We start from the raw sequence: 12,295 nt of genomic DNA on the forward strand, positions 1-12,295 counted from the left end.
TATTTTTTAATAATCCCTTTTTCATTCGACATACTTTATCTTAATCAGGATATTAATAAGGAACTAGCAGTTTATGAAGCTTTTGGAATAATCCACCAATTTTTTAAAATTAAACACTATCTAAAGATTTGCATCGAAGCGTTTTTTTTTAATAGTGATTTTAATCACTGTCAGATATCATTATACTTAATCCATCTATACCACGTCACCACTGTGCCGCGACCCACCTGTGCTGGGTTTTTATTTTTTCAAATGACAAAATATATAATTAACTTGCTTATTTATTAGATAATGATCTAATTAATGAGTGTCCGATAAAAACTTTTGGACCAGTATGTCAGAAGTTAATGATATTTTTATAACTAGGTGGGAGAAAAAGTTCAGCCGAGAAATTACTATTGATAAAAATGAGTCGAATCTTTCATGTTAAAGCATTGGTCAGATCTGTCCTTGTTATAAATATGATTTTGTCCGATTATGAGTTGTTTAATTTCATTTTAACTTACATATTATTGGTTATTTTTAAATAATTAAAAAATTATTTAAATTGTAAAATATTTTTAAATACCATGAGATACATAGAAATTATTTCTATTTAAATGATTTATTATGATATAAATACAATAATAATTATTACTTTTTTATCAGTTATTCACTAATTTTTTAATTAACCCCTTATACATTTAAAGTTGTCAACTTTATTTTAGCTTCGATGCGAAGCTGAGAAGGTATTGGTTTTACTAAGATGTGTTTATTTTTATTTTATTTTTTTGTGTCTGTTACCAATTTTTCTCAGCTCTCACCGAACGGATTTCTTTCAACAATACGTCAAAAGATCACAAATCGTATCTAGTCGAAGACATTACCCTTAAAAATTGAAAAAAATTCCCTCGTTCCCCGTAAATGGGGGAAACCTCCAAAAAAATTACAAATTTAAAAATCGCTAATTTTCGAAATTTTTTCAATTTTTTTTACTTAAAAGTGCCATAACTTTTTCAAAAATGAACATATCAATATAAATCTTTTTTATATAGATGCATAATATCATTACCTATCATTTGGTATATTTTTTTGTAAATGTGACACTTAACCTGCCTACAGGGGGGAATTTAAAATGACAACTTTTTCACAAAAAATTAACTTTTTCAACTTAACTTTTGAAAATGTTCCGGAAGGTCTGACACTTTTATATATATCTTAAATTAAAGCTTATGTAATATACTTTAATTTAAAAAAAAAAAATTGACCTTTATATATATATATTTTTTTTATTTTTAAAAATAAGTAATAAAAATTATGCTTTTAACATAATCTAAAAATACAAAAATTGTTTTAAAAAAAATATCAGCAAACTTTTTACTCTATGAAAAGTTAAAAGAGTTATCTGTTACATCTGATCCATCTGTACAGTTATACAAGCTGATTTTATTGTAAACTATTCTGTTGAAATATTTAATTAACTAATCAAATACATTTTATAAAAATTTTTGCAATACTTTTAAAGAAATGTACATAATATATTTCAGAAATAAGTAATTAAGGTAATGACTTTTTTTTACACATAGAAATAGTGGTAGAACAATAATTGGAAAGTAACAACTGATTTACATAGTAATATTATAATTAAGTACAATATAGGCCCCTATAGTTATATTATGAGTGAGACAATAATAACTAACCCACCTCTTCAGATATAAGATACCGTATTATAATTCAAATTAAAATAATACAATTTTAATAAAAATTGATGATAAAATTACTATTATTTGAGTATTTACCATCTCTCATAACAAAATTTCCCCATAAGCTACATCTCTTATTGGTGATATTGATAATATCCAAGACATATATAATCTAGATTCCAGTACTGATTTCTTATATAAGTAATATATTGTTATTATCCTTAAATAACAGATCATTTTTTTAGTCACACCTAGTTATTAGATTATTTATGTACATCACTCAATAATTTATGGAATTTTATTTAATCAGCCCAACTATTAAATAATGTATCTAATAACTTGTTTTAAGTCTAGTTTTGAATCCTTCATATCACCATTATTTTCATTTAAAGTAAAAAACATACAAAGTTTGCGACAACAAAAATATTACATAGATTTAAAATTGTTAATATCTTCTGAAATACTGATTAAAAATTTGTTATTAACCAGTAATTTTGAATCACATTCCATTATATGAAATAGTTAAATATGTATGTTTCCATTTAAAATAAAAAAATTTGTACCCTTATAAAAAAACAATGGATTGCATAAAAAATATTTAACACTCAAAAAATTAAAAATAAATAATACTTACTAAACAAAATCAAACAATTTTTTTTTCAAAATGACTATTAATTTAGTAAAAATTTAGTGGTCAATGATAAATCAATCACCCTCTATTTACAGATATTAATGAAAAAAATTCAATAGGTTTTAAAATAATAAGGTCTGAAATAAATGAAAAATCTAGAAACATAGTAATACATATGAATATATTATTTATTTTATTTATATTAAATAAAATTAATTTTAATAATTATATGAACCATTCATAATTTTTGTTTTAACTCCTAGATATAGACAATTCTTAGCAGAATAGCAAGAAAATTACATATTGAGATTTTATGCATTACCATTTTTTATTTATTACAGAAGTTATGAATTAAAATCATAATTTTATTCGTAATAGACTCCTAGTATTCATGATAATTAGATACCAATGGTCTCTTTAATTCACCTCTGATCAATAACAATTTAATAATATTAATATTATTAATATTCAATAATTATTCATAGCCACATTTAAAAAATATTAATTACAGACATAGGCACATATTACCAATCAAAAAATGAAATAGTTTATTATATTTATATTATTGTTTACAAAAACTTACCACATTTTCACATAAATTCATTTCTCAAATAAAATATTAGAATTTTGATGTTTAACAATTATTTTAAACACTAGGATTGTGCTTTGTACATTAAAAACTAACTAATTAATTTTTTTATTTAAGTTAATTGCAATAAACGTTCAACAAAATATTAAAAATTTATTTTATTTCGATATCTATAAAACAATATATGCAGTGATTCACCTGTCTGGACACTACACCGCATACGGAGACTAGACTACTGTTATAAATTGAATACCGACAAACAAAACAGGTTCATGGATAATGAGCATGCGCAATAGGTAAAATCCTTATCAGTGCCACCAATATTCATAAACATAAATACCGTATAATTTATTTCATTTTTTTAAACATTTCCTCTATGAGCGTGCAATTTATCCAAATCATGATGCGATAAAATTATTTAGTATGCAGACTATACAAATAAAATTTTAACGGAATGTTTATTTTGATTTTCACATAAAAATGAGTAAAATTGATGGTTCACATATAAAGCTAAATCATAAACGTATTTATAGCCAGGGAATGCTAAGTACAACTCTATGACACTATTAGAAATATAAGATCACGTCTCGAGATATGACATTTTTAATTTAAAGGATTTCAAAGTGTGACCTTCCATTTTTTTGGCTACACTTAAAGAATAGAGAATAGTTTTGAAAAATTTTAATTACAATTCATTTCAAAAGGAAAAGCAAAACAAATTCTGTTTGTGTCCTTGTGAATAAGGGATAAGAATACTTCCACAGCCACTCTGTCAGTCGTAAATGGCGACTAATGAGGTTGTGTCAGGTCGACGCCGGCGTATAATTTTTGTAAAAAAATATGTGAAGTCCTGAACAAAATTTAGGCGGATTGTCCCATCTCGGACGTATGTGATAACAACAGGTTAAGAAATCTTAAATTTCTTGGCTTATATACAGTGTCTACAAAAAATAAGAAAACGGATTAATTGTTGCAAACAATAGAAACTTTTATTTGTTTATTGAACACTCTGCATAAATAATTCACAAGGTTTTTTCATGACTGATATAGCTTCCTTACAGTGGAGTATACCATATAGGTATATGGGAATGATGGGATCAGTAACGTACCCAGAAATTTTAAGTAGTAAGAGGATATTATAGAAATATGCTACTCCAATAATCTTTTTTTTAGTCATCAGATTTTTCTTATGTGCTTACTATGTAAACAGTTGGGTTACTCGCCTTAGTAAATACTACCCAGGATATTATGTTTAAAATACTATATTAATGTAAGTTTACAAATATTTTAACAAATTCTTTGTTAAAACAATATATACAATATAAAACAAAAAACTTAACGGAAATATCATACCTATCTATGTATTTAGCTATTTTATTGACATTGTGAAGAAAATATACATTTTTCTTTTTACATATCATGTATAAATTGTATATGTACATTTTTGTCTATTAATTATTGGTACCATAATAAGATAAAGTAACAATATCAAAAATGATTCCAAGACAATATTTTTAAATTTTATTTCTCAGATCAATACATAACAATATTTCTTCAGCTTTATATAGTTATTAAGATGAGTGTATTTATATTTTATATTTTTTGAGTAATCTAAGTTATAAAAAGTTACATTACAATATAAATTTCGACAATTATTTATTTAAAATTAAATAGATTGGGTTAAATCATATTCATTCTTAAGAAATAAAATAATAAATAATAATACACATTCTCTTTCATTGACTTAACAGTCATAGTCTAATGATAACATTAAAAATAAATAAATCAATTACAGTACTTATAATTATTAAAAACACCAAATAAAAATATTAATTGTTAATAAATTTTTGTACAAAGAGTAAAGTACAGAGATGAAGAATATTTTCATAACAAAAACTAATATTTAATTTCTTATTTTAAGAATAATTTGTATTTATAAAAGTATGAAAATATAATTTATTAAATACTATAGCACCTAGAATTATTAAAATAACTTATTTTAACACAAAAGTAATCTTTTACAAAAACATTAAAACACAAAGAAAAAATATACAAATATTTTTTTTTTAATAAAAAATATAGGACTCAAGTTAAAACACATAATTTTAATCATTGAAAAAAATTCAATTTCATTAATTTAGAAACTCGTTGAATTAATTTTTTTTTTCCATCCACCACTTTTTTAATGAACTTTCTGGATTATTTGGGCTAATTATTTTTTTACTCTTCATTATTTTTCGTTTCTTATAATTTTTTTTTAATATCACACTATTGGCTGGTTTTTTAATAGATTTGTGAAGTTGAGGTGATTTATTCAATGGTGTTACAGCTATTGTCATAATTGATGGTAATAACTTTGATGTTGTAGGCTTCATCACATCAAATGCCAAAGAAGAAGGTTTTGCTTTCTAAAAAAGTTGTTTCAATTATAATTAAATTAATTAATGTTTCTTAATAAAACTAAAGCATTTTTAGAAAAAAAGTCACATTCCTTATTTAATTTGCTAAAATCTACGAAGTATTTTCATTAGTTAAAACTTAATAATATCATTTACAGAATGATCCATTTATCATGAACTCACTAAATTACTCACTTACTAAAATAGATACAATATTATAAACAAATTTTTATTCTTTTAGTCACATTTATTTCTTTATTGATCAGTACTTAACTATTTTTAAGTATCATCTCTTATAATTTATCTCTGTGGATGTCAACTTAATTTAATTTAATGACAATATACATAAATAATAGCATTTAAAATAGTAAATGATCTATTTAATTAATATTAATAAATTACAACTTATATATAAAAATAATAATAATAATAATCATGTATCACATCTTCTCTAAAAGTTATTGTTTGTGTTAGAGAGGATGGGATCCTATATAACCCAACGTAGCAGAATCAAATTTGAGTGTCTATGCATTGAGAAACAATGTGTTACCGACTGAGCTACATAAACCAATTTACTTTTGGATCAGTATATTGGAAATTATGATTTATGAAATGTTGATGGGGAGGAAGTGCGAGTATGACTAATTTTATCATTAAACATTTCTTAGCTGCACTCGTCCTATCTAACAAATAAAAATCTTTTCAACTTTTGGTTTACTGGTAAAAAATTTGTTATTGACCTATATTTTTCTTTAAATAGATTATATCTATTTATAAGTTAGTAGTTAAATATGTGGTAATTTAAAAAAAAATTAATGACACCTTTTTAAGTTATAAGGGATGAAGCTAAATATAATTAATAACTGATGATAAATAAAGAACTTAAGTGACTAATAAAAACAATATTTTGGCTAATAATAATAATATTTTAGCATTAATGTCCAAATTAATATAAAATGTAAAAATACTGTATCATTATATAAAAATATTACATATGTTAAAAATTGCAAGTAAAATTTTGACTTTAACTCAAAATATGATAAATATATTTTTTGATTTTCAGTCATTTATTTTTCAATTTATTGAGTAGCTATAAAAAAACTTCAAAAGAAAAGTAAAACAACTTTATTTTTCAGTTGGTCACCTTCACCCATTAATTCTAGCTTTTAATAGCCCAAGTAGTAAATATAGAGGCTCCAAATATATTGTACTATAGACACATAATTCTACCACTATGAACTATATCAAATTTTTTTTTCTAAAAATGAAATTTTACTTTAAAATTTAAAGTTTACAAAAATTTTTAATCAAGTAGATAAAAATTAATTTAAAAAATCAATATTTTTAATTTTTACCTTAAAAAAATGTTTATATTAAAAAATTCTATTTATTTATTATTGAAATATACAATTTTTATTTGTTTGCTCAATTGAACATTTTTTGGAGAAGTTAAACATCATTTTTTACTTACTGCATCATACGACTGCAGTGCTGTATCTTTAAAGTTGAAATTATTCACCCCCTAACTATACAAACTACTTCTCTTGTAATTCAGTAAATATAGATTTGTAATGGCATCTATAATTTAACAGTGTCTGTCGAACTAAAAGAATCACCCTGTATAGAAGAGATACTAACAAATAAAATATGAGTTTTAAGGAATTCATTATTTACCAATTTTCCTGAAGTAGAAGTATCTACAATAATATTACTAATTGATCTTGATACAATTCGCCGATTTCTATGACAATCATTAATTAAACTAGATCGTAATTGTTCTCTCACTCCAGCTATTGTTTTAAATTCACTGTTGTCTAGACGACTATTAGGATTAATATTTAATAAATCTAATATAGATACTCCCAAAGACTTTCCAACCTAAATTTAAATTAGTTTAAAATTTACATTAGTTTTTGAATCATAAAGAAAAGTAATTACTTACTTGTTCAAAAATGATTGGAGTAAATTTTGGAGGTACGAGATTTTGTACAATTCTTTTTTCTGGAACTAAATTAACTGTTGGTGGAATAAAATTTACAAATCTACCAGTATTATAATTGCATTCTAAGGTATAACTTCGAATCAAACCAGTATACTTCAGAACTGCTACTCGTCCACTGCCTTCTTTACTTAGACCAAATTTTTTATCTCTTATAACAAAAAAATATATATATTAGGGCTCCTCTTAAAAGCAAAGTTTTGAAATTCAATGAATATGTCCCTAAAATTGTTTCATTATATAAAAAAATAAATTATACAAAATTTGAGTGAAATTGAGTGTTGTTAATACGTGCAAGAAGGTTGAAGCTCAACCCTAGTAAAAGTAGTTTTTCTGTTTTAGTCAATTAGCTATGAAATCCACATATTCTAATGATATAGTGTAACACAAACTAAAAGTTTACTACAAATGAATATTCACTTAATGAGGGTAAATCGAAAATTCAAACTTATTTTAACAAATTGTACCTCAATCCTAATAAAACTGTATAGATTTACATCTCAATAATCCAGATACAAATAAGAAACTAGACCTATAAATTTATAAATACAGTATCTTTAATAAAAAGTACCAAAGCATCTTTGTGTAAAAATCATCAGATTCCTCTAGTCCCAACAACAACTGGAAGGAATAAAATACAAAGCCAAAACCAGGAACAACATAATCACAAAGCTTGATAAGGTTAGTTAAAATGCTAGTAAAGTTCTTTTCAGAAGCTCTACTATTATATTCATGTATTTTTTTTTCCACATCCGGCATTAATGTTGACCGCCCTGGAACTACCATTAGGTATTACTTCAGGGCTGCCCACGCCAGAAAGAAGTTTATGCTGTAAAAAGCAAAAACTCAATTTCATCAAACTATGCACATTATTACAGGAGGTAACACCAAGTCTTCAATGGATTGACAAAAGAGTGAGTGAATCAAAGGAATATCTCTTAGAAAACTAAATTACTCTTTAAAGATTAATTTAGTTGACCTAAGATTAAGGAGATATAGAAAAACTCAAAAAAGTAGAACTAGAAGTAATTCTGACAAAATATGCAGTAATAACAAATAATAATTATGTTATAATATTTGATTGAAATATGTTGATTTTTATTTATAAATTTATTTAAATGAGATATTTTTACTAATAGTAATTTCATTTATTTTATTTTTTCTAATATTACAAAAGAAGACATTTTTCCATAATAATACCCAAAAATTTGAACGTTTAATGAAATAAATTAATAAGGTTGAACAGTTTGTCTGCAATATTTCAATAATCAAATAAAATAGATTTAAACGGTTTACATAAGAATATGTTGTTTTTTCTATTTTTATGTTTAAATATCTCAGATAGTACTTTTTTGTACTATTTTTTATAGTAAACTATTAGTTCTACTAATTAAATTTAAAAATTTCTTTTATAAATAAGATACTTTGTATAATTGACAAAAACAAAAAAACTACTCTTACAGTTAAATTTTTATTCCTCTAGCACTTTTTAACATTTTAATTTTACCCAAATTTTATACAATTTATTTTTTAAATAATTTTAAGGCATATTGAATGAATTTCCCCCAAAAAATTGATCTATATAGCTAATAATTGCCCTAATGATGTATGTGTACTATACGGTACAAATAAAAATAGTCATAAAATCTTACTTTGAGTACATGTTACGTTCACTAAAATTACAAGAAGAAAAATGAAAATTTTGGTTATTAATAGACATTAATTTTGGATATAGTCTGCATTCAATGTTATCTATGATACTATCAAAATGATTTCCATACATAAATATTCCTAGAAAGTATTATTATACAATGTATAAATATAATGTATAATTGAAAACAACAAAAAATATGATGCATGAACTACCTTTTTTTGATGCATGACCATGAAAATCAACATATAAAAATAATCCTGATTTAAATCCTTTTTTAACAACCAATTCAGTTGTAAATGATTGGCTTTTTTTAAGTAAATTATTGCACAAATTTTGTTTATTTAAAATTGGAACAATTGTACTTGTATTGTTAAATATCATACAATCTTCTGCTAACATATCTTTTATCCTAGAATTTAACTCATCATCATTATCAGAAGGATTGCAAAAATTAAGATTTAATGATAAATCTAATGAATTTGAATTCTCTTTAATAAATTCATCACGTAACTCATATCCAAAATGATGATACAATATGAGAGATCTATAAAATATTAATATTTATGAATAAGTATATAAAATTTTGCATCATTTTAATAAAAAGGTTGTCAAAACTACTGATAATAGTACTCATACACTTTAGTCTGACAAAACATGTTTAGATTTTTAATTATATTTTAATACCACAAATCAACCTATATCTCCTTAATTTTTTTACTATGTAAATTATTGATTTAAGTAAGAAAAATATATTGTCATTTTCTAAAACTATTGTTTCTTTTTTACATAAGAATAGAAAACAATACAACACCATATAAGAACATCAGCATTTGAAAGTGAAAATATTTTAAAATACGAAAGTTCAGTAGTTTTGTAATAACCATTATAAAATGGTATTTTATTAAGACCTTGCAGCATAAATAGATGGATGAAGCTTTAAAGATGGATTAAGATAAAATCGGTTTAGATTACAACCTCTAGTGTCTGTACGATAAAAACCTTTAGCAACTCCATCAGGATTCAACATTGGAATAAGTTTAAAAACAAAATTTTGTCTAAGCATACTAGCTTGTTCATCTTTACTCAAAATAAATTTTATAAAACCATTCATTACAAAACTTGAAGGAGTTTCACCAGGATGTACTCTTGCACTCATTATTACAACCTAGAAAATTTAATAACAAAATTCACAAAAATATTAGATAAATTTAACATTAAACATTTAAAAAATAACAAATCAAACAGTCCATAATGCAAAAATAATATTAATTTAGTATAATTTTGCTTTAAAAATAAAAATTATAATTTCATAAAACTATGGTATTACTATTAATTAAAGTATTTCAATTTACCTTCTTATTTTTAAAAACGTATGGTCTAACATTATTTTCATTAGGAAATAATCCAAATAAACAACTTTCTCTTTCTTCAGTAACTCCTTTAAAGGAGCTAATAGTAATCAAATCAACAGAACGGTTTTCTAAAGACTTCACAATTGTTTCTCGATGAAAATATACATCTTCTTCACTTCGTTCTAAAATTAATTTTTTTAGGATTAATGTATAGAATTTTCAGTAAGGAAGCAGGTTTTCTTTTTTCTCATTGTTGGTAACAACTGACCTGTTTCCTTACTTTTTGAACACTCTCAATTATATAATAAGAATTGATTACTTATAGCTATTATTTAAAATGAAAAATATTCTTTTGATCAATATATATTTAACAATATTTGTAAAATAATACCTTTTAAATCTGTTGGAAGTGGAAACTGTTTTTCATAGACAGTTAATAAAGAACATAAATCTGAATATGTATATGGATAAGTAAATGCATAATATGTTAATACATCAGAATTTTCTAATGGTTGGTGACTAAAGCTTAATACAAATTCATTTTTTTCATTGGCCTTAAATTAAATTTTAGTTACTTAATATTTTTTATTTAAAAATATAAACTTAAAAGATTAAAACTATTAAGCTTCAATTACTTAATTCTACATAAAAATCATACCTGATAAGTAGGTATCTCTTTAATTCTTGACCATGAACCTTTAAAAAACTTTTTGTTAGGTTTTTCGTTCTTACCTAAGTCAACTTTAAATACAGGGGTCATTCCTTGACTATACATTTTACTCTGTTTATTTAAATTTACTATATTTAATCTTACAGCTATTCCTGGAATACCCCCTTAAAAAATAATTAAAGTTGAGTATATGAAAATTGAAAATTATAAGAACATATACCTTTTATAGCAAAGTAAAACCATGATCTATAATTACATTCAAATTCTGTACCACTGCAGTCAGGTTTTGTCCATAAATAGAATTCCAAATCATCATCTACAGTAAATAAAGGAAATAAAAGGTCTGTATATATAAATATTATATATACAAAAATTTTCATACCAATACCAGGTGTTTGTCTGTGTATGTATTTAACACGAGCAAGATTTGCTGATTCAAAATTACTTAAAATTGTATATAAATCATAAGTAAATACACCTTCACAAATTTCAGGTAAAAATTCTGATGAGGTGTTCATTTTTAAAACTTTTTGTACTATAAAAAAGTGTAATTACGGAACATAGGTAGTTTTCAATATGACCTATTTTCTTTACATACATATATAAGTCTCAAACTTTCACTAATAAAAATAAGGAGCACAAAATATAACGTAACAAATTACGAATCATAAAGCAATTAAACAGAATTTAATCTGTTAAAGGTAATTAATTACAAGTTATATTTTTCATCGTTGTTTAAAATTTATTAAATAAATGTACTGAATACTTGTTACAAAAAGTATACAACTACAGCTGCAGTAAATAGATTCTGGTAAACAGCTGTTAATCATATGTTGATAATTATAAGCTTGGCCTATTTAACTGTGATTATAACACGATATTTAATTATTATACTTATAGTTAGTATAGTTCATAGCTGATAAACCAATAGAACGATAAAAACAATCGATTAAATAAATTTTTGTTCAAAAAAAGAAACAGACATTTTTATTTTATTATATTGCTAGGAAGCGTTTTGAGAAAATGGATTTGTAAAAGGAAAATCATAGTAAAAATCACTATTTAAATTAAAATTACTATATCCAATCTGAGGTATAAAAAACCTAATGAATACATGTGTGAAGAGATAAGATAATAGTTTCTTTAATTTTTATCAACTTATTAAACGAGACTATTTTAATGGTCAAAGAAGATAAAACGAGCGTATAATACGATATTTTGAATTAAGCGGGAAATTATAAGCGTACTAGTTATAACGTTAAAAAATATCTTATTTGAGTGGAAATTTGCAAGACTGAATAACACCTTTTACCATTTAA

The 12,295-nt window shown here is 23.8% G+C and overlaps 2 protein-coding genes across 4 annotated transcripts in view; both read right to left on the reverse strand.

The window, feature by feature from the left end:
• LOC126904334 (interference hedgehog-like) overlaps nucleotides 1–3,143 on the reverse strand; it is a 15,856-nt gene extending 12,713 nt beyond the window's left edge. The window contains exon 1 of the mRNA XM_050683315.1: nucleotides 2,897–3,143. The gene's annotated coding sequence lies outside the window, so the exon portion shown is untranslated. The remainder of the gene's footprint in view (nucleotides 1–2,896) is intronic.
• A 1,287-nt stretch (nucleotides 3,144–4,430) lies between these two features.
• Nucleotides 4,431–12,281, reverse strand: LOC126904337 (cytosolic carboxypeptidase-like protein 5). Of its 3 annotated transcripts, none has more exons than XR_007703727.1 (12): nucleotides 11,359–12,281; nucleotides 11,197–11,292; nucleotides 10,965–11,140; nucleotides 10,698–10,860; nucleotides 10,307–10,488; nucleotides 9,863–10,119; nucleotides 9,167–9,498; nucleotides 8,953–9,091; nucleotides 7,244–7,451; nucleotides 6,976–7,179; nucleotides 6,773–6,904; nucleotides 5,166–5,310 (listed from the first exon to the last, which is right to left on the reverse strand). XR_007703727.1 is itself a non-coding variant. In XM_050683318.1 (11 exons), the coding sequence occupies exons 1-11, from the start codon at nucleotides 11,492–11,494 to the stop codon at nucleotides 5,056–5,058; spliced, it is 2,148 nt and encodes a 715-aa protein (XP_050539275.1). In that variant the 5' UTR covers nucleotides 11,495–12,281; the 3' UTR covers nucleotides 4,431–5,055. The 3 variants fall into 3 exon arrangements, 1 of the variants encoding a protein (XP_050539275.1); XR_007703726.1 differs by having other exon boundaries at nucleotides 6,773–6,918; XM_050683318.1 differs by lacking the exon at nucleotides 6,773–6,904 and having other exon boundaries at nucleotides 4,431–5,310.
• Between the last annotated feature and the right edge of the window lie 14 nt (nucleotides 12,282–12,295).

Source organism: Daktulosphaira vitifoliae, unplaced genomic scaffold, assembly GCF_025091365.1.
Source record: "Daktulosphaira vitifoliae isolate Bord-2020 unplaced genomic scaffold, ASM2509136v1 Scaffold_4, whole genome shotgun sequence".
NCBI lineage: Eukaryota > Metazoa > Arthropoda > Insecta > Hemiptera > Phylloxeridae > Daktulosphaira > Daktulosphaira vitifoliae.